The sequence below is a fragment of the Marmota flaviventris genome, chromosome 7 (genome assembly GCF_047511675.1).
Source record: "Marmota flaviventris isolate mMarFla1 chromosome 7, mMarFla1.hap1, whole genome shotgun sequence".
Lineage (NCBI taxonomy): Eukaryota > Metazoa > Chordata > Mammalia > Rodentia > Sciuridae > Marmota > Marmota flaviventris.
In genome coordinates, this window is record NC_092504.1 from 111,430,126 (window position 1) to 111,454,410 (window position 24,285).

General features: G+C 36.3%; 1 protein-coding gene across 6 annotated transcripts in view; it reads right to left on the bottom strand.

Annotated features, from left to right (window-relative positions):
* The window catches only part of Rapgef2 (Rap guanine nucleotide exchange factor 2), a 255,100-nt gene that overhangs the window by 136,267 nt on the left and 94,548 nt on the right, over positions 1–24,285 (bottom strand). For all 6 annotated transcript variants that reach the window (XM_071614573.1, XM_071614570.1, XM_071614571.1 and 3 more), the window contains exons 3-4: positions 24,149–24,205; positions 9,904–9,987 (exon numbers count right to left, since the gene is read on the bottom strand). In XM_071614573.1, the coding sequence (XP_071470674.1) occupies positions 9,904–9,987; positions 24,149–24,205 (141 nt within the window). The remainder of the gene's footprint in view (positions 1–9,903; positions 9,988–24,148; positions 24,206–24,285) is intronic.

A 24,285-nucleotide genomic window follows, 5' to 3' on the forward strand; every position in this document is an offset into this window, starting at 1 on the left:
ATAGTAGAATTCAAGCTTGGAGGCATATTTTCCCATTTTAAGTCAGACATGAATTGAAATTTTCCTTAAGTGCTTGCTGTGTGGTTTTATGTTAAGTCCTGAAGTGTACAAAGGAAGCAAGATGGTCTTCCCTTCCTATTGTGTCACTTTATATGTTGGGGGAAAATGAGGCAGTTGTATATGATACATGAAAAAATTGCCTAGGTGTCATCGAATAGGTAGTCCTTGATGTAGGTAGTACTGATGTAGTAAAGACCATGCAGAATGTAAAATCATTTCAAAGATTAGGGATATTTTAATGTGTGCGGGAGAATAAAAGGTAGCTCTTCTGGAGGTGGATTTTGAATTGTATTTATGATCTGCTCTATTGGAAAGTGATTAGAAAGAAAATCTAGACATAGTAAAGAATATAAGAGGTGGTACAGAGAGGGCACTGAGGGTAGGCAATCTGTACATTACCAAAAGATTTAGTGAAGACAAAAGAATGGAATCAATTTATCTACTATTAAGGGCAGTTTAGGGAGTGATGAGTGGTCTAGTTTACAAAGCTGCATAACTTGGTTGGAAAGCCAGGACTGTTGGTAAATTAGATTTCAAGTAACATTGACAGGAGGTTGAAGGGATTGTGCACATCAAGCTGGGTGCTGTGGCACATGCCTGTAATTCCAGCAACTCAGGAGACTGAGGCAGGACAATCACAAGTGTGAGGCCAGCTTACTTACTGATGCCCTAAGTAACTAGTGAGATCCCGTCTCAAAATAAAAGGACTGGCGGATGTAGCTCCTGGATTTAATCCCCAGTATTAAAAAAAGAAAAAAAAGAAAGAAAGAAAAAGAAATGCACACATCATTTATTTACACCATGTTGACTGTGTCCATTTACAATTAATGCTTTTCCTTCATTGATACCAAATATATCTACAATTTAAAAATTAAAATTGTGCTATGGTCATCTTAATAATCAGATTTTAAAATTAGAGCTGGCAGCTATAATGAGGATAAGTGGAGAAACAAGACATTTAACTAATCAGGTCTGAGAGGCAGAAATACTATTCTCATTATGCTTCATATGACAAACAATGAGCTACTTCAGTTTAAAAATCGCAGGCCTACTTTCTGCCTGCCAGTTCTACATGATAAGTTAATTGATTGCCCTGAGAACTTACTAGTTTTTTTAAAGTAATAACAATGGACAAGTGAGTCTGTATTTACTTGGTAGACATTTTAAGACAAATTTAAATGTTTTATATTTCAAACCCTAAAGAGCTATAGGGTTTGACAATCACTCTTGAAAAAGCACAAATTTATTATGTCAGATGATTTGCTAGAGATCCAGTACTGCATTTAAAAATAACTCTGTAATGAATTATATTACAGAGGGGTAATTTTATTGGACATTAAATGCGACCAAAAGTATAAAGAGAAGTGAGGAGTAGTGTTTTGGAACCTGTATGTTAAGATTTACCTTCAAGTATAATGGAAGTGAAGGACTGGTTCTTGAAGAAATGGGGGATGGGGAAAGCATCTATGGACCACCTTAAAACTATCCTTGTTGAGTTTTAGAACAAATATATTGGTCACACATATCTTCCCATTCATTGTGAGAGGATATCACTAACTTAAGCTTCTTAAAAGCAATCTTTATGGACAGTATTATTCAGAGTTTTTTTTTTTTTTTTTCGAGAAAATGTAAAACTTAAAAAAAATTAATAACTAGAATGACCTGAAGTTAGTAGATGATGACAGAATTAGTAAGGACTAGCATGTTTTGTAAAAGCTACTTATCTTAGGCGTTTTCTTTTTATCACATTATTTTTGCAAAAGCCAAGTGATTCCAGACTGTACTTGGTTAGTTAATGAAAATAGGGAGTAAGAGAAACTTTTGTCATAAACTTAAGTATTTTATTTTTTTGAGGATATTGTGAATGGGGTAGTTTTCCTCATTTCCTTTTCAGAGGATTTGTCACATATACAGAAATGCCTTTGTGTCATAAACTTAAAAATGTTCAATTTAACATATAAACATGAATATAACTGAATATATAATAGGATTCAAATATACACATATGCATAAATACATGTTTATATGTGTGAGTCAATGTATTGATTGGTTCTCTAGGACTTGACTGTTTTTCCTTCCTTTTTCTCTACTTATTAACCCCACACCTAATCCAGAGGCAGATTTTTAAAAAATGATCAGTATTGAGTTTCACAAAGCATTCTACTTCACAGGTTAAGTTTAACAGATAGTTATCAAGAATAAGCACTCAATGTAATGCTTCTTTAAAATATTAATATCTAAAGCCCTCACCCCTGCAAGGGATAGTATCCTAACAATTTCATATCTTAGGAGAATTGTTTACCAAAAGGGCTATTGTAGGTGATGAGCACAATATCAGAACTGATTTCTAAAATTAGCCGTTACCCTAGGCTGTTAGTTATGTCTCTTCAAGAGATTCCTCAATTTGATGTTGAATTAGTATTAATGAGCCCTTTATCCTGACTTGTGTCCTAAGCTGCTTTCCTGCATTTCTTTGTTTGCTTATATACTCTTACTCATTTATGCCATAAGTATTATTGAGTGAGGTGAGGTCCTCTTATATGCTGTGTGATGCTTGGAGGTCCCACTCCTATGTCATTAAAGCCAAGAAATAAAATATTTCAAGAAGGAAGAGGGGTCATTCGTTCAATGCCACAGAAAGATTCAATAACATGAGAATAGAAATATAACCTTTGCATTTAACGATGTGGAACCCATAGGAGTCGGTGGAGTGTTGGAACTGGTTGAAGAGGTAGCCAGAGAAATAAGAACTGGTGAAACAGAGAATTTCATCATATCAAGAAAGTCCTTCGTAAAGAGGAGCAGGAAAGTGGGGTGGTGGGTTGGTGAAATTAAGAAGGATTTTCTTTAAGCCGCTGGGTTCAATCCTCAGCACCACATAAAAATAAATAAATAAAATACAAGTATTCTTTCCAACTACAACTAAAAATATATATATTTTAAAAAATCAGGGGATGCTAGTGTGTCTTGAAAGAAATCTAGTAGAGAAGGATACATGGATGATATAGGAAAGAGAAAAGGTACTTGCAGAATTGGGTGAAATCCACAAATGGATGTGTGTGTGTGTGTGTGTGTGTTACTGGGTATTGAACTCGGGGACACTCAACCACTGAGTGACATTCCCAGTCCTATTTTATATTTTTATTTAGAGATAGGATCTCACTGAGTTGCTTAGTGCCTTGCTTTTGCTGAGGATGGCTTTGAACTTGGCAATCCTCCTGCCTCGGCCTCCCAAGCTGCTGGGAGTTGTTAACTTTTAAAAGAGTGAAAGCACTTCTTGTTTTATGGTCTTAAAGTAAGATGTATAAGTGGGTTGGTAGATTTGGGAGTTCTATGGTGGATACTTAGAAGCTTTGAAAGGGGGCAGGTTGTGAAACAGGGAGTGTTGAGAGCCCTTTTGTTATTTGTGGTCATAGATTTATGTTTTGTTTAAAATTTCTTATAGCAACGTTCATCTGTGTAGCACAGGCATGGAGGTGGGTTTGGTTGGGGTTTGGACGTCACCAGTACACTCAGTAAAGAGTGAGAAAGGGTGTAGATGTTAGGGCTGTGTGTAAAACACCTGTGTCTTCCACAATTTTTTTTATTTATTATAATTTGTTATATAGGACAGCAGAATGCATTTCAATTCATAGTACACATATAGAGCACAATTTTTCATGTTTTTTTGTATACAAAGTAGAGTCACACCATTCATGTCTTCATATATGTACTTAGGGTAATGATGTCCTTCTTATTCTACCGTCTTTCCTACCCCTCTGCCCTGTCCCTTCCCTTCCTTACCCTTCCTTTGTCCAATAAAAGTTCTTCCATTCTCCACCCCTCCCAATTATGGATCAGCATCCACATATCAGAGAGCACATTTGGCCTTTGGTTTTTTGGGATTGGCTTACTTCACTTAGCATGATATTCTCCACTCCATTCATTTACCTACAAATGCCATAATTTTATTCTCTTTTAATGATGAGTAATATTCCATTGTGCGTATATACCAGTTTGTTTATCCATCTAGGTTGGTTCCACGGTTTAACTATTGTGAATTGAGCTGCTATAAACATTGATAGAGGAGTGGGATAGCTGGGTCAAATGGTGGTTCCATTCCAAGTTTTCGGAATCTCCATACTACTTTCCAGATTTGTTAAACCAATTGTCTGTATTCTTGACAGCTGCCATTCTGACTGGAGTGAGATGAAAACTTGGGGTAGTCTTGATTTATATTTCTCTAATTATTAGAGATGTTGAACATTATTTCATATATTTGTTGATAGAATGTATATCATCTGGGCTGGGGATGTGGCTCAAGTGGTAGTGCGCTCGTCTGTCCGCCGAAAACTAAAAAATAAATATTAAAATTCTCTCTCTGTCTCTCTCTCTTTAAAAAAAAAAAAGAATGTATATCATCTTCTAAAAAGTGTCTGTTCAGCTCCTTAACCATTTATTGATTGGTTTGTTTGGGTTTTTTGGTGTTAAGTTTTTTGAGTTCTTTTTATATCCTGGAGATTAGTGCTCTGTCTGACATGCATGTGGCAAAAATTTGCTCACAAAATGTAGGCTCTCTCTTCACCTCACTGATTGTTTCTTTTGCTGAGAAGAAGCATTTTAGTATGAGTTCATCCCGTTTATCGATTCTTCATTTTACTTCTTGTATTTTAGGAGTCTTATTAAGGAAGTCGGGGCCTAATCCTACATAATAAAGATTTGGGCCTACTTTTTCTACAAGTAGGCGCAGAGTCTCTGGTTTAATTCCTAGGTCCTTGATCCACTCTGAGTTGAGTTTTGTGCATGGTGAGAGATGGGGGTTTAATTTCATTTTGCTGCATGTGGATTTCCAGTTTTCCCAGCACCATTTGTTGAAGAGGCTATCTTTTCTCCAATGTATGTTTTTGGCACCTTTGTCTAATATGAGATAACTATATTTATGTGGGTTTGTCTCTGTGTCCTCTATTCTGTACCTTTTGTCTACATGCCAATACCATACTGTTTTTGTTACTATAGCTTTATGGTATAGTTTAAGGTCTGGTATTGTGATGCCTCAACAGTGGAGCAATTTAAAAAAAAAAAAATGTAAAGCATATAACACTTTCTCTTTTTTAATAACATGTAATAATTTCATATTTATGAAGCACAGAGTGATAATTCCATATATGCATACAATGTGTAATGATCAACTCAGAGTAATTAGGAATTCTATCTCCTGAAACATTTTAATTCTTTATACAATAAACTATTGTAAAAGTATGCAATGATTTCTATTTAGTTCTTTAAATGTACTGATTTAGAGTATGTTGGGACAATAAACATTACTAATGTCCTACACATTTGTAACATAAACCAAAAGTACATTAGAAAATCATTTCTAGGGGCTAGAGTTGTAGCTCAGTGGTAGAGCACTTGCCTAGCATGTGTGAAGCACTGGGTTCAATTCTCAGCACCTCATATAAATAAATTAATTAAATAAAGGTCCATCAACAACTAAAAAACTATATTAAAAAAGAAAATTTCTAAACCTGAAATTTTATAATTCTCATCTACTGCTTTCTAGCCCCACTACAATTGCAAACAGTGCCTTTAAAATAAATCAGGGGCTAAGGTTGTGGCTCAGTGGTACAGCGCTTGCCTAGCATGGGTGAGGCACTGGTTTAGATCCTCGGCACTACATAAAAATTAATAAATAAAAAAGACATTGTGTCCGTATACAGTTTAAAAATAATTTAAAAAATAAAATACAATAAAAAACAAATCAGGGAAACCAGGCACTCAGGAAGCTGTGGCAGGAGGATTACAAGCTCAAGGGCAGCCCAGGCAACTTAGGAAGACCCTGTCTCAAAAGAAAAGGTAACTCGCCGTGCGTGTGTGAGGCACTAGGTTCGATTCTCAGCACCACATAAAAATAAAATAAAGGTAAGGGGCTGGGGGTGTGGCTCAAGCGGTAGTGTGCTCGCCTGTCATGCGCGGGTCGCTGGGTTCAATCCTCAGCACCACATAAAAATAAAATAAAGATGTTGTGTCCACCGAAAACTAAAATACATAAATATTTTTAAAAAGAGAGAAAAGAAAAGGTAAAAGGGCTGGGGGTGTAGCTCAGTGGTGAAATGCCCTTGGGTTCAATCCCCAGTGACAGAGGGAGAGGGGGAGGGAGGGAAGGAAGAAGAAAGGAAAGGAGGGAAAAATTAGAAAGGAAATACTCTTCCTTGCCTTACTATTCTCTGCCTGTCAACCATTAATTTACAAGGATGATAGATGTAAACTATACTCATAAAATTGTGCAGCACACAGTGGCATATCATAGTGCCTACACCTGCTTTGCTTAGAGGCTTGGAAAAACCTACACAGTTTACACTGTTTCTGGATTCATCTACAAAAAACACTCCCTCTAAACCCACACCCTACAGTTCTAAATTATTTTTGTTTGCAATCTTTCTATAGATGCAAAGAAACTGAACTCATGTTTTACAACACTTTAAGAAAAAAAGTGGACACTGCTTAAAGAATACAAATGGTACTTCAAATATGAGTTTAGCTCTATGTTAAGGCAAGATTATATGCAATGACATAAAATACATGACATTATGGCTACTTGTACAAACATCTATGATTCAAAACTTGACAAATTTCTAGAAGATTTAAAATAAAACTCATAAAAACAACATATCACTACAAGTTGCTTGAAGTAAGGCAGAAAGGGAGCTGTCACTGAGAGTCACACTGGAATTCACAGGCTCTATAAATGTTATAAGTCTTATCAGAAACAATATTTATGTATGAACAATCAAAGTAAAGGTACATAACCAAAATAACCCTCATCTATCCAGACAGATAATAAAAATGAAAAGACAGAAAAACAAACTATTGATTTAAATATCAACCAACCACTTCAATAGAGCTAATGAGATGTGGAAGCCAAATGACAGATTTTCTGCAATGTATAGCATCCTTGTCACCTGATGAAATCGGGCATCAAAATAATTTCAGTGAAATTAGTTAAAAATATAAAAATGTTGCTGAAGATACTTTTATTTCAAAACTAACTGAGGTGGACTAATTGCTCAAGGTAAAATGAACTGACATTGCTAAGAGACACTGTTCAGTTTACTTACTACATAGACCAATAACCAACTTCCAGACTTATGTGGAAAAAAAAAAAAGGTAAATGTACAGAATCATCTGTAAACCTGTTTTTTAAAACTGGGCTGATAGCAACTCCTAGTCCACATTGAACGTCTATATTTTCTATATACATAGATACGAATGTTAACCGTTAGTGGAGTACCAGTAGACTGACTCTTTCTTATTAAAACAATCTCAGAATCATTCCTAAGGCAACAACCCCACAGGAAACAAACAACTCGGACAGAGCAAATGTCACCAGGTGCAACATGAAGGAATAGCCTATATATAGTACTGGCTTATTCAGTCTGAAATACCATTCCTTCATCCCATTAAAGTACTGACTTTCAAGCATTTGGCATCCAGCCAGAGACATTGTAACTTATGTCATCTTTTAAAATAATTAGACATAGAGTCCAATGTGCTCATGAAATAGGGCTGAACTGCAAGTCCTCTTTCTTCTAGAACAGCAGTTTTCTGAACATTGAGTTCCCTTTCCAGAAGTTAGAACAAGCTGTTACTTGACTAGCTGATGATGGCTGGTAGGAAGCCATCGCAGGCTCCTTCCCTGCTCCAGGGCTTCTGTCTATGGATTTTATTTGTGCAACAGACACTGTCTCAAGATGATGATGAAGTCACTAATTGGTGTTGTCCTTAAGATGCATAGATTCCAAACCACATTTACTACAGCATTATTTATAATAAAAAGAATAAAACATTTACCCTTTGAAATTATTAACTAAATTGTGAAAACTTCAAATACTTACCTAATCTTTAACTAGACATTAAAAGTCACAAAGAATAAATCTTTATAGTAAATTTTTATGAGGCAATGCACATATATATATACACATATTCTTTAACTGACAGAAGCAAGATATTAATTTTTATGTAAAAGTATGATCTTAAGCATGTGGACCACATAACAGAGTCTAGAGAAAAGCAGCACTAGAATATTAGAGAATGATCATCTTGAACAGGAGGATTTTAAGTGATGTTTTTCCTTTATCTTTGAAAATTTATATAGTAATTATTATTGATTTATAAACCAAAATTATATATAATGCTTAAAATATTCCGGTGCTTCAATATTATTTGCCTCCACCTTCCACATTCAGAAAGAGTCAGGCAGAACCTGCAAGGAACAAAACAGTAGGTTCTGTGTTTGAAGGACAGGAAGAGTATTGCTATTCATTTCTCCATTCCTCTAGGAAGCAGAATTCACAGAGGTATAGGAGCTAGTTCACAGGGTCATTCAGACTTTCTAGGCAGACTTCTAGGAGTGTAACCCCTATACACAAGTTTCCGTATCTATAAGATACAGGTAATAATTCTGCCTATCTCAAAGGAGAATAGTGAAATTAAATGACTTAATATATACAAAGCATTTTAAATATGCCTGGCAAATCAGAAGCACTATAAAAGCTTTAGCTATCATGCTATCATCATTTTATAACTCTTATTATTGCTCTTACAACTATTACTACCGCTACTACTACCAGCCACGCTATTCTCATTATAACAACTACTGCTATTGTAAGAACAACAAACAGGCAATAGAGCTCCCTCCCTCATGGGAGAATAACACTTGCCAACCTGACCTTGGAGAAGTAGAAGGGCAAAAAAGCATGAGGATTACACCAGAGAAGATTTTTAATTAGATGCCATGTGTCCCTGGCACTCTTTCACTACCATTCTGGCCCTGAAAGGCCCATCCCATTCCCTTCTGCTGCCACGCCTAGGCCAATCCTTGGCTTCGGTGAAAAACTACCTCTCCCTATCTCACTGACTCTAATTTTTTATAAAGATTGTTTTCATCTGTATATTCTTAACCCTAACCCATTATAAATTACTTATCCAGAACATACTTGAATATTTTTATAGAGAAATTAGGTGAAAGGGGATCTCAATACTTTAATAAATTTAGACAATTTAAATATCCAGTATTGTAAAATAAAAATACTTGGTTAAAAAAAATTAATCTTTAGTCTAAATAAAAATAGTTGCTTGTGAAAACACACACAATTAGGAGGAAAAAAGCAACCACTGAAAATCAGTAGCTAACCTGAACACAGGTGGCCATGCTCTGATAGGTGAGTCCCTGGCCATAGAGGCCTGGAAGACAGGTATATATATACCCGCCCCAAACTGAGTCAGTCAGACTGCATCCCAAGGAATCCAAGGAAAGGACACAAACACTACAGTCAAATGGTGTAAACAGTAGGGACACAAGGTCATAAATCAACAGTCAGCACATACAAGCCAAAGTCACAGGGAGAGAGAAATTAATAGCCTTTGAGTGGGAAGCCAATCCACAGACAGATGCAAAAATGAGAGACCATATGGTTCTGAAAAGCAGAGAAGTCAAAGACAGTTCCTGGCTTTCCATTTCTAGTCCCATGTGGTCTTAATGAACCTTCTTTGCCTCTCTTCAGATGCTTATGAGACTGCCTGCTATACTTTTAAAGTTAACTCTTCTTTACTTAAGCCATCTTGAAGGCAATTTCATTCCCAAGGAACAAATGTGCCCAAAAAGAAAGTTAACATGGTCATGTAACAAATTTACATGCTGTCGGCATGTTTTCTTTTCTTGTCCTTTGTTAGATTCAAAGACTGCTTATGGCACAGTATAAGCATTTCTGCCTTGCTTTGTATCAGTAAAAGAATTTGGCAAAAGAACTCAATTCTGCAAGAGAATTTCAAGCATCACGCATCATTACAGATTGTCTACAATACCTGCTTCTTGGAAGAAACATGGATTCCTTAATGAACACGGAACCAGAGAGAAGGATATACCAGCAGGTCCCAATATCATCAGGACTGAAAAGAAAAGGTAACATAATCAGACAATTGTCTACAACATCAACAAAATAATTTTTTTCAAAATGTGTAACACAAAGTGCAGCATCCATGTTACTTCTAGAATTATAAATAATATAAAACATGTACATAAAAATACTTTATTCAACTACTAAAATCATTTGTAAACCTTAATTTTATCCCTGAAATAAGTAAAAGATACTGGTATATTTATTCTATGTTAGAACAGAATTCCAAGTTTTATTTTAATTTTTTAAACAGGAAATACTTCCACTTGCTTCAGTTAACAAAAAATACAAATAGATATCGGTGTAACTCCCATTCCTTTCCCCAATACATCAAGTTTTAAGTTTCCACATTTCCCTACACATATTTAATTCCATTTTTGTTTTTGTGTTGGGGAAGGGCTATTATTGGGGATTGAACCCAGGGACACTCTACCACTGAACTCTTCCCCCAGCCCTTTTTAAATTTTTGAATTAGTCCATTATGATTTCACATAATAGTGGGATTCATTGTTATATATTCATATATGTGCACAATTTGAGAGTACAGTTTGGTCTAATTTCGTTACCTCTACCCGGTTCCCTCCCCTCCTCCTCCCTTTACCTCCCCCACCTGCTGCTGAGGGTCATGAGTGTGGCCTAGCAGTGAGCCAGAGCTGTCAAACAGGTGGTAAGAACAGGCCTGGGGGAGCAGACCACAGGCACCACACCACTGGAACTTTCTTCCAACTTTTCGATTTCTGCCAAACTGCTTGGGTTAAAGGATCCTCAGTTTCATTTTTATTTTTCATTTGTTTTCGTTTTTATTATAAATAGCATCTTTTCTTCTTATGTTCATAAGACATTTCTATTTCTATGAAATCAGTTTATAACGTTTAACCTGTTTTTTAGTAATTATGAGATTTTTATATTATCTGGAATTACTATATAAAAATTACCCTTTGACTCTGTGATGCTTTTAGCCCTGTGTAGATTATTTTATTTTATTTTATAAAGTCAGGTTTGTCGAATTTTATTGGTTAGGATACGAGCCTAGTAACTATAAAAACTGAAATCTGAATACACAGTGGTTGAACCAAGGAGGAAGCTCATTTCTCACACACACCTAACAGTGTTAGCACTAAAAGTCCAAGATAGATATGGCTCCATGATGCCAGGAAGCCAGTTCTTCTGTTTTTTGGCTTGGTCATCCTCGACCCAGGACTCCCACCTCATATTCTAAAGTGGCAACTCCAAACCTTACCTCAGTATCTACATTCTAGCCAGTGCAAGAAGTAGAAAGGACCCCATTTCTTTTTAGATATATATTGAAAGCTGCAGACTCTGCTTCTCTCTTTAGCCAGTGAATCACATGTGTGCTACAAGGGTGTCCTTGGCAATTTCTGACAAGTTCTTTTTTATTTTCCATTTGGTAAATGAATTCATTCCAAAAGCTTCTAAAGGACACTAAATCCTATTTGCAATTCTGAATAATTAAGTTATTAATAAGACCAATCACTATCACCTAATCATTGTTACTGTGCTATCTACTTCCAGAGTAAAATCTGCATTGGATCATCTTATTTCCCCAAGTTCATTCTTAACCAAATTCATAAATACTTAGTCCTCTAAGCAAGGCAAAAAGGGTAAATAAAAATTGTCAAACAGAATTTAATTCCAATGAGGAACAATAAAAGTAAAATGCTTTCTCCACTGAAAATGCTAAGTACTTCACAATAATTTATGTCCTTTTACACACAGTTTTTAATCAATGGTTTTTGTAACCAGCAATCATTTATTTACCTGGTTGGGGGAAAATGTACTTGTCTTTCTTAATAGAAGGTAGCAGCATTATTATTAAATTCTGATTTATGCCATGTAAAAATAGTATAATCTGTCTGGGAATGGTGGCACATGCCTGTAATCCCAGCAACTCAGAAGCCTGAAAGGATGGCAACTTCAAAGCCAGCCATGGCAATTTAGTGAGACTCTGTCACAAAATTAAAAAGGGCTGGGAATGTACCTCAGTGGTACTGGGTTTAATCCCCAATGCAAAAAAAAAAAAAACACTTCCAAACACAAAACTCATTTTAAAAATTTTAGATAATAAAACATTGAAAAATATTCTATAAATATACTGTAATCTATTCTTACAATGTTCTCTTTATCACCAAAAGTGAGGTGCAGGGAAATAAAATCTTTAAAAATAGGAAATTAAAGTAGATCACCACTTATTAAGTATGTGAGAGCTGCTGCAAGGATTAAACAAACAATGATCCTTTAATGAAAATAATAATTGTCCTATGACAACTCACAGTATTACCACATTAAAAAGAACAACAAAAGGCAACAAGGTCTAGGTTGACTGTGACGTGGAGAATATAACATCAACTGGCTTTTCAGTTATTCCAACATTTGTTGCCTGTCACGTGATGTGTGTTTTGTGATTAGTTTATAAACTCTGAGACAGAAACTAAATGTGAATTCTTTAGGGAATGGGTGGGAACTTATTTGAACTTATTTTGTTCATATCAAAGCAGTAGTGTCTCATTGCTTACCAGCTTTGTTGCCTGTGTGTCTGCAAGGGGGATCCTAATTTCTTACCCTTAAAGTATAGAAAAGCATGCTGCTGCTGCTGCTACAGTACTGAGTACTATTCTTATAATTTTAATTTCATCTTTTAAAAAATTTAAAAAAAAACTCTAAAGGCAAATTGATATGAACAAAATAAGTGCAAAGTTTATAAATTGAGCTTTCCTGAGACTAATCACAAAACACAGGTCAAGTGACAGGCAACAAATGTTCAAAACGGATGCAATATTGTGATAGCTAATATTCTGGCATGCAGAATACCCACTCACTACCCTATAATTAGATTTGATTCTTTGGGTCAGGAAAGCTATGAAAAAGATTTGATAATCGAAAAGTAAGAAAAGGGCCCTCTCAATCCTTACCACTGATTATAAATTATTTATCTGATAGACAGTGCTATGGTTTGGATAAGTGTCCTCAGAGGCCCCTATGTTGAAACTTGGTCCCCAGGGTGGCAGTGCTATTGGGAAATGATGGAGCCTTTAAGAGGCTGGGCCCAGGGGAAGGAAGTTAGGTCTTGGGGGTATGCCCTTGAATAGGACTGTCAGACTCCAGTCTTTCCCTCTCCCTCTTTGCAACCTTGCCACTATGAAGTGCAAAGCTTCCTCCACCATGTGCTCACCACCAGAATGCACTGCCTCACCACAGGCCCAAAAGCAAAAAGACTACTCCAAAACTGTGAGACAAAATAAACCCTTCTGCTTTTGAAGTTGTGCACCTCAGTATTTTCTTACAATAACGGAACTTTTTCAAAAGATGTCAAATTGAGATCTCCTTTGTGGACACTGGAAAGCTGACAAACAGAGATGGGCTGTTTCTCTTCCCAAGACTCCAAAGTCACTAGTAGGAGTTATATTTGCTTAGATAAGAAAATCATTCAATCAATAAATGTTTACTGAATTTACTGAGTATTTGCTTCATGCCATGTATAGTAATCACAATTTCTTTGTTATTGTGTTCTCTCTCTTAAGGATTCAGGTTTTATATTTGTAAGTTAATTAAAACTAAGAATACAAAAAATGTGGATCCTATTTTGAAGGTATTCTGGAAATAGCTGAAGTTAGAAAAATCTTCCTGCCCTCTGTTCCCATCCATTCCCTAAAGAATTCACATTTAGTTTCTGTCTGAAAAATTCCTTGTTGTGCGATGCCACCATCCAAATGCTTTACTTAGTCCAGGAGAGTCTCCTGACTTGATCAGAAAGCATTGTGCTGATGGTGTTCACTTTTTTTCACTTGCAACAATGCCTGAAGCAGGCAGTATGTCACTGTGGGGTACAACCCACTTCCCTTTAAAGACTCTCTTCCCACAATGCAGCTGTTACCAGGGGGGTTTTACTGCATCTTTACTGTGCAAAATGGTGACCTTTTTTTTTTTTAAAGATGAAACTTAAGTTATAAGAATAGTACTCAGTACTGTAGCAGCAGCAGCAGTACGCTTTTCTATACTTTAAGGGTAAGAAATTAAGATCCCCCTTGCAGACGCACAGGCAACAAAGCTGGTTAGCAATGAGACACTACTGCAGTAGCAACAGTAGTAGTTGTAGTAATGACAATAATAATTATCACCCAGAACTATCACTGAGATTCTCTTCTATCCAGTGGTTCCAAATCACTTGAGATGCTAATTTAAAAGGCATGTTCCCTAACTTACCTATCTCACCTCTGTCTTCTGGTTATTAGATGGGCAATCCATTAAAGTGACTTTCAAACATAGGGGATTGCTATGCATGGGCCTTAACAACTTTGAAAACCCTCCAGAAAAAGTCTTACTATCAGGCCCCAACAGGAAATAAAGGAAGGAAAAAAAAAAAAACTAAAACTATCAATATTCATGCAATTAGTTACATATGTCTTATTAATCAGTGCTATTTTCATTTTTCTGTAAGAGTTGTTTTACGTTTCAGAATGTTGAGCTAAGCAACGCCTTCAAGGGTTGTCAAGACGGTAAAAGCTAAATCCTAAAGAATCCTCACTGGGCATCCAAATAACCTAAATCTGACACCACTGGTAATGGGTAGAAAAGAAAAATCTTAAGATCAAAGAGACCAAAGTAGCAAAGCAGTACTCTGCAATTCTCTCCGCTCTATCAAAGGCACACTAAGAGAAGACCCATAATTTGTAAAAGAACTGCAATGGACAACTGACTTGATTCCAATACATCCCTTCCTATAACAGACAAAAAGAAAGCCAGGAAAGCCCAGGTGCATGACAAGGCCCTCTTATTAAAGGTTCCTGTTCTGTTTCTCATCCACAGGAAGGAAAATAATAAAGCCAAACAAAATATAAATAGACCATCACAAAAGGATCAATTCACCTTCCAGTATAATCACGTAGAAATCGTCTGAAGCAATCGAAACTATATTGTCTCTATGGTACATCATCCCATGTCTACATAGGAATGATAAGTTTATGCTTGGAATGATGGGCAAGAGGCAAACATGATATGATTCCACACTTTCCCACCCTATTTTCTGCTACACCTTAGGGTAATCTACTGCTCCTGGCTGGCCACTTTCCTGTCTGCCCTTTCCAAACTCTGCCAATCTGCCAAACTTGCCTTTCCCCACTCTCTGTACCTCAAGAACTGGCTCAGACCCTACTCATTTAAGAAAAACCTCTCACTCACTGTTTTCCAAACTCCAAAACACTTATCACATCTAATTTCATTCAGTTATGTATTTTCTCTAATGACTTCCTATCCTTGAGGTATCTTTTTCTACCTTTTAGGCAATAACTGTGTGTTGTACCTAGTTATCATTTGTTTGGGTAAATCAGATCATGACACCCTTGTGCTTATAAAGCACGATTCTCTGGTTGAGCACCTTTCAGGTAATGTGAATCTTTTCCTCCTAGCTTCCCAAAGCACTTTAAACATACTCACATGGAACAGTTGTCAGAGTGTTTTAATTATTTCTCTTTATTATTCCCATGAAATATACACTACACAATTCTTGATTGGCACTCAGATATTTTCCTAATAAAGAACTACTGAACTGAATAAACACCAACTTCAAGAACATATTTAGGTGTCTGAGAGTCAAACAGGGGAGTTTCAACTCACCATTAACTGGGAAGATGAAGCCAGGCTTCATGAACTTCCTTAGCAATATCCTAAATGCCCACAAGGTGGCGATGCCTCCACATAAAAGATATGTGTGATGTTCATGCAAGAAGCAAATACAGTGATCGAGTTCAAATTGACAAGGAGGTTGAAGAACTAAAAAGCTAATATATAAATCAGTCAAAAAGATTATGAGAGCCAGGCACAATGGCACACATCTGTAATCTCAGCGGCTCAGGAAGCTGAGGGAGGAGGATCAAAGCCAGCCTCAGCAAAAGTGAGGTGCTAAGCAACTCAGTGAGAACCTGTCTCTAAATAAAATACAAAATAGGGCTGGGGATGTGGCTCAGTGGTCAAGTACCCCTGAGTTCAATTCCTGGTAACAAAAAAAAAGAAAAGAAAAAGAAAAAAAAGAAAGAAAGAAAGAAAAAGAAAAGATTACTAGAGGACAAGAAAGTAACTTGTTAGAAAGTTACTTTGCTGTTAATACAACAACCTAAACAGAGCCCAGCCAGACAGACAGTTAGCCTGATGGCCGTGAAGGCAGGGGGACTGGCAAGAAAGTTATGACAGAACAAAGGTAGAGCCAGAGATGGCTATGGGTACCAGATACTGAGCCTATCATTGCCTTCAACTCAAAACTGGCCGCCACCAACACCTTCATCTAAGTCTCTGGGTTGGAGGGAGAAATGACAAATAAAAACTGAATGCTGGGTGCAGTGGTGCACGCCTATAATCCCAGTGGTCCCAGCAGCTGAAGCAGGTGGGTCGCAAGTTCAAAGCCAGCATTAGAAATTTAATGAGGCCCTGAGCAATTCAGTGAGACCCTGTCTCTAAATACAATATAAAAAGGGGCTGAGGATGTGACTCAGTGGTTAAGCACCCTTGGGTTCAATTGAAGGAAGGAAGGGAGGAAGGGAGGGAGGGGCAAGCTGAAATAAATGTACTGCAAAATCCAAGCAATTTGGGACCAGAAGTTAATAATTTTTAAAGATGATCCTGACAAAATGAGGACTGAGAAGGGTGCTGGGGCTGCAAGAGAGAATTCCTCCCACTTTAGCAAGAGGGGGACCCTCCCACCTAAGCAGGGTAAGTATAACATAGTCTTGGCACAACCAGAAGGGGCTGAAGAATGAGAAAGCACCTCTGAGTGCTTCATGTAGGTAATATGAACAAGGAATTAAAACACAGATGAGCAAAAAGACCACGATCACTTTGTGAAGAGGAAAGTGTCACATGAACACTGGTGAGAAGTCCAGAAACATTGGCTGAGAAGACCAAGGAGGAGCTGGTGGGCGACTCAGCACCACAGAGATAGGAACAAGTGAAACCACACACCATCTGAGGGGCTGCTTATAGAAAGCTCGAGCTCTTCTGTCCAGAATACTACTCCACTCTGGGCTACTTCAAAACGACAAAGACACTGGCATCTGGGTGAAAGGCAGGCAAAGTTATCACCTTAGGGCTACTGTCCCCAAGTTTTGAGTTACACACACACACACACACACACACACACAAAATGAAGATTAAGAAAGGTTCCAGTAACTAAGTAGAGAAAAACAGCAGGGAAATCAAAGAACCAGTGACCAGTGAACAGAAAATGTTACACACATTTTTGCTACGGTCAGAAAGAACTGACCAAGAGTTAGAAGCTTTGGCATTTATTCACATTTTTTACTTTCAGAAAAGCAATATTTATTATAATACCATTCATAAAGTTTACATATATATAAATCATATAAAAATGCCCAAAACATGAAAACAACATTTTTGAAGTAGAGGACAATTTTGCTCTACATCTTAAAAGCACTAAATGTATGGAAATTTATTTCACACTTAAAATGAAAAAGAAGTGCTATTTTAACATGTAAGTTTTTCAGAAAATCCTTATTCTCCAATCAGTAGCAAGTCAATTACAGGGACTTGAAACCAACAAACAAGGTAAGTCAGTAATATGTAAGAACTCTGAAGATTGATTAAAATAGTAAGGATATTTCAGCTTTCTATTGAAAACACAGAGGACACATCTTGACAATGCACTTAATTTTAAATGGTGACAACTAATTTAACCAGCAGAATGAACAATATAAACTACTGAAGAACTTATGAGCTCATTCTTTTTTTTTAAGAATTTTTTAATATTTATTTTTCAGTTTTCGGTGGACACAACATCTTTATTTTATTTTATGTGGTGCTGAGGATCGAACCCAGTTCCCCGCACATGCCAGGCAAGTGCGTTACCGCTTAAGCCACATCCCCAGCCCATGAGCTCATTCTTAAATTTCACAGAATTCATTTAAAAATGGAATGGAGTGTTACCCCAGGAGCTAAAGTTATTCAATCAGGTTTAAAAAAAAAAAAAGTCAATTCAAATTACATATTTATTACATTATAGCAAACCAATGATTCATCTATACTGAGGGTGAAGGGATTTATCCAAGAGCTCAAGGAACAACTTATGAAATTTTAAGGAGCAATCAAATCAGAAAAGTTGACTTTTTTTGAAACTACTAATGAGTTGTGAAATTATTTTACAAATTTGTCTTTGAAACTTAGGCATTAAAATGTCATCCTCACAAGAAATCCATTCTTTCCTCACCTGGGGTAATCCAGCTCTTAGAAATGTTAAAGGTAACTTTTAACATACCCAGAGAGTCAAATTCAAAGCCAATCCACCTAACTCCACTGAATATAGGTGTCTCTGCAAAACAGTTTGTAGCACCACTAGCCCACGTTTATCAGAAAGCATATAAAGTAAGACACATGTATCTACTATAAATTAATTTAATAGAGGTTTTTATTCACTAGGTAGTTTTACAGAAAACTGATAAAGAATCTAAAACCTAATGACATGTAACCAGCCATTTTATTAGGAAGGCAGACCACAGCAAAGGTCTTTGTCTAAAATCACAGGAGCACCTTCCTTTGAAATAGAAAATTCAAAACTTTAACAGCAAAGAACAGATTAAATGCAAATGTCTGTGACAGGCATGGCAAATGTAAACTTGGGATACAAACATAGTCCCCTACCCTCTTAGAATTTACAAACTGATCACATTTTTTAATGATTTTATTTAAACTATCCTTTGGTTCACCACAAAAAAAAAAAAAACCACTTTCATATAAAAACTTATAGTAAATATAATATCATCAATTGTCAGGAAGCCTTGAGGTATCACCATACATATATAAAACAATTCTCAAAGTATGTATATGTGGGTATGCTTGAATTTTCACACTGACATAGAGTAATCATGTATATTGTAACATGCCAGGTTTGATGATTAAATCCCCTATCCTAGGATTCTCTGCAAAGGCCAATTCTTTAAAGATTATCTTTTCAAATAAATTAAAATCTTGGTTTCACCATTTTCTTCATACACACATACAAACACACTAAAATGATGAAAACATGGACAGCAAAGATATGTCAAAACAGCATTTAATCCTTACGGATAAGAAAGGAAAGGACACAAAGTCAAACAACGTGGTAGATTAAGGACTTTTGTAACAATTCAAAAACAAGACTATAACATAAATTAAAACCTTGGCCATGTCCCAAAGAACAAGAATAGAATAGCACAATTGGTGGGGACGGTCAAGGGAGTCAAAGGACACTTGCCAATGGTGGGAGACACTGTGGCCCACTTACAGTCTGCAGGGAAAGGGACAAGAGGAAGAGGATGGAAACACAGTGAAAAGAGGCACAGTTACTTTACACATCTCTTCTCCTCCGTGCATGAGTGAGACAAGAGGCAAACGCAGATAAACTGGGGCATCTGAGGAAGAGCATGAAGGGGACAGTAACATGTTAGCAGCCTTGAGGGAAGCTGGGGAGCTGCCTTAGAATCAGAAAACCAAGTCGACACATGAAAAGACTGCTAAAAGCAATGATAACTCAGCTGAGGCCCCAACTTCAAAACTGCACCGTTACAGATCCAAGTGAAAATGCTTTAAAAGAATGAAGAGGCCTCAATGCAGCTCTTTTATGGAAGAACAATTTTCTCTCCTGGAATAAAGAGGAATAAACCCCTTAACAAAGTGCTAAAAAGAAAAGTCTTTTGGAAATCAAAACATTCAGTCAGATACATATGTGGAAAACAGACACTGAGGCAGAGTTACACTTATTCATAGTATGAAACAGTGCAGATGGTTGGCCATTAAGGAAAGATTAAAGGAAAAGAGTCACTTTTCTGAACTCAGTCTCGGGCTGTACTATGAGATAGTGCCAGGTTCTATGAATATTCAACTTGTCTGCTTATTTGATAGTAGGTTGTAATTTTTGCTATTTTTTTTTATCCAGAGTTTTTAAATATATGTGTACCTAATTTCAGATTAAATTCTTAAAGACAATTCTAAATTAAGGTCCCTCAGGTTAAGAATTTATGTTATCCACTTTAGTCTTCCCAAGACAGTAAAATATCTAACCTATATTAGATAATAAATGAAATGAAGGCAAAAAATACCTGACAGTCTTCCATTGTATGAAGTTCAACTAATTCCAATCTAACTTTCTAAGGCAAACAAATACAATCCAATTCTAAAAGAGCAATTCTAAATCTTGAAAAATGCAATTTTATCAAAGCTATAACTCCCCCCAAATCTTGATATAGTTTATAGTGGCATTTTTATCATCGTGCTAACATGGTGTTAATACAATAACACCCACAGAAGTTAGTGCCTCGCTGTTGCAATTCTCTTAACTAAAGTTTAAAGCAGCTAAAAAACTGGAGGATCAAACCGTAAACTATCACAATGATGATGACGACCATGATGTCAGTAGCTGACATTTTTAGGCACTACGTATGCACTGCTCCAAGTAGCTTGTACACATTATTGTACCTTATCCTCAACCCAACCCTGCAGCATAGGAGCTATTATTATTGTTTCCATTTTATAGATGAGAAAAATAAGGTACAGAGGAGGATCAAAAGAGTATTATATTTACCTGGCAAATCATTAAAACCATAGACTTAGAAGTCACAAGCACTGAAACATAATAAGGAAAATGACTACTCATTTCTTGGTCATAAAACCAAAGACTAAAAGTCTTTGATATTCTGGCTACATGGTGTGCTTCAAACTAAGCTCAAGGGAGAACAAGTAGAAACAAGTCATTTCCTCATGAGGTAATATCAATAGGTCCCCAAAGCAGGATACTATTGTTAAGTTATCACAGATTCATATACACCACAAACACAGGTATTCTTTAATTTTTAAAACTACACTGACACAAACTGGTAAGAGCAGAAGCAAGTCTGTTCAAGAATCATAGAAGTACACAATTCAATTACCCTTTATCACAAGATGGGCCAAATACTAGGAATCAGATTGCATGAATCTATGACTGGTCTCTGAGAATTTCTGGTCTTACAAAACCAGGATTTATTGAATATCCAAACTTTTTACTGCTCACTAACATGGTCACCTAATTTTTTTTATTAAACTATTTACTTATTCTAATTTGTTATATATGACGGCAGAATGCAATTCATTTCATATTACACATGATCACTTAATTCTAACCAAATAAATCTGAACAACCTCTACAATCAAGTCTAGCTACAAAGTCAAACGCATTCTATATAAGAGTATCTATCAACATAGTTCATGTGCACTGTCAAAATTGACTTAAGAAAAACAGATTATGTCTAAAGACAGTATAAGCCAGCTTCATTAAAATTAACAATAAATAGAAACTGTTAAGGAATCATGTCAATTGTAGACAGAGCTGTTGGTGGGTTCTGTATTCCACCATCCTAGGGAGGATGAGAGTAGGAAGAGATTGTGCATTTATCCCAGCATTTATATAATTTATAATTTTTATGGTGCCAGGGCATGAAAAAGGACAGAAAATGCTAGTGACTGGGATAAGAGCTGAGGCCACAGAATCACAATATCTAGGGGCTCAAACCCAGGTCCCACTTGAGGTAGTGAGAGCTGAGGCAAGTTCCTTATCTTCTCAAAGCCTCAGTTCCTCCATGTGTAAAATCCAGGTGATGGTAACAGCTACCTCATAAGATATCCATAAAGAGTAAGTACTTAGTGCACACAAAGCACTTTAAGAACATGTGAAACAAAGGAAACAGTTGCCACCAGCTCGTCATCATCGACACTGCCAAAACCAAGTTTCAGAGGGCAAGGACAAAAATGATAATGTTAACAATCATTGCCACTGTACTACTTCAATGATGTCAATAACTTTCATCAGAGACTTCCACACTTGATGTTTGCACACCCCCGTTCCAGTGGTATCCATTACTGCTCCCAAAACCAACAAGGGTTTTAAGTTATCTACATCCTAATATCTTCAAGAGTAAGAATGTTAAAGGCATTTGCCTCTTGCCAGTTTTCCCATTACCAATAACCTCTTGGTTATTTCTTACTCTTTTTTATTTGGTGTTATGTTGTTGTAAGTGCTCAATGGCAACTGCCTGCTGACCAGATCCTAGATGTCACAGTCTCATAACTTACAATTTAAAAATTGTCCTAGTTCCTACATCTATAACCCACACTCAACTCCCCAACCACTCAGTTTTTATCTCAGGTCAAGCATATACCACCTTGATTCCTCCTCACTGATCCCCCTGTCTATCCATAATCTATTTCATGTAGTCATAGGTAATACCTGGGAGGGTACGGATATGGTTGGGAGGCATTTGGTCACATTACTTTGTTGTTTGAAAACCAACCACCAAACTTAAAGAGATTTAAGGCCAGGAACAGTGGTGCATTGCTGCACTGCCGTAATCCCAGCATCTTAGAAAGCTAAGGAAGGAGGATTACAAATTCAAGGCTAGACTCAACAACTTAGTAAAAACCCTCAGTAATTTAGCAAGAACCTGTCTCAAAAAATAAAAAGGACTGACAATGGAGACCAAAGGTAAAGCACTTCTGGGTTCAACCCCCTGTATCAAAAAAAAAAAAAAAAAGAGAGAGACTTAAAGATAACCAACAAGCACAATCCCATTTGGATCTTTCTCCTTTTTTAATGTCTTTTTAGTTATAGATGGACACAGTACATTTATTTTATGTGGTGCTGAGGATTGAACCCAGTGCTTCACACATGCTAGTCGAGAGTCCTACCACTGAGCCACAACCCCAGCTCCCATTTGGACTTAATTCAAATAAATAAAGTACAAATAAATTATTAAACAAATTTGAAAATATTCAAGATACTTAAAAGTTATTCTTAAAGATTTGATGATAATATTGTACTTAGTTTTTTTACAAATAATTGAGTTATTTTGATAAATTGATATCTAAAATTTGCTTCCAAAATTGAAGAAAGATGAAACATAATTGGCCATGAGTAGAAATGTTGGATGATAAGTACTTGAGGGACCGTTGTCTCTAATATTGTAAGCTTTTATAATTTTCCTTTTAAAAAAAATGTTATTTAAGAGGGGAAAACACTCATTTGTAAAGTTACTTAAAGAATCAATAAGAATTGAGACCATTTTTTAATCAACACATTCACAGGGAAATACAACTGTGGTCTGCCTCTTCTCTCGACTGATCACCCTGGCTACACAGGCCAGTGGCATTAAACTTACTACAGCTTTCAAAATATCAATCAAGGCTCCTTCCACCTGTGTGCCTGTCTATACTGTTGCTTATGACAGAAGTGTCTCTGAATTGCAGGGCTCACCTCCAAGGCCTAATACAAGGCCATGACTTATCTAAGGCTGCTCACTTCCCCTACCCTCCTTGCATTTCTCCAACCCTTAGCACATACCTATATTTTCACAGATATTTCAGTTTGTAGTTTTTGTTGTTTTCCTGTTGTTCTTTTTCTACCCCTCAACAGATTATGAACTCTTCAAGGACAAAAGCTATGTTTTATTTATCGCCATAGATCATCCCTATAGTATGGTTGGAAAGGAGTAATTATTGTAAGTGCTTTGAAAATCAGGAAGAAAAATCAACAGAATAACAGTCAATTTTCACAAACATTATCAGCCCAACAGTATGTCTAGTAAACACAGTTCATCTATCCTTAATATGCCAATATTTATTCAGTATGTTTGCCACATTCTATAAAAATTGATTGTCATTTTGTAAGAAATACATTACACATCATGAAAGGGGTGTCAGTACTACTTAAAAGAGAAACTATACCCAAAGAGGTGTAGGCAGCTTATTTTCTGTTTCTGAAAGCAGTACAAACTAAAACATGCCATTTGTGCTATCTTTGCATCTCACCTGGTGCAGGGGGGTAGGGGGGATAATCTGCTTTGTTGGAAAGACTGTGCACTATTTCATATATCATGATAAAAATGTCAAAATATGCAATAATGTATCTGATACATACATGAGAGAGATACAAATGTGAACTGATCATGAAACAAACTGCAAATTTCCATTTTACAACAGGAAACAGTTGAAATGTCTCACATTTCTAAACTATAGATTAGTACAAAAATAAGGTAATGTTGATTTAGCCAGGTGTTACTAATACTCTCTGTAAGGAAATTTAGTCACTGCATGATACATTGTATAAAGAGAAAAGAAACACCTACTAGTATAAAACTTCATTTGCTTCGTGTCTTTCATATCTCACAGTTTCACACATTAACCTGTAAGAGAGAAGAAAACATGAATTCAATATCTGTCATTAAAAACCATGTAGTGTTGAAAATTAAGATTATTTTATATG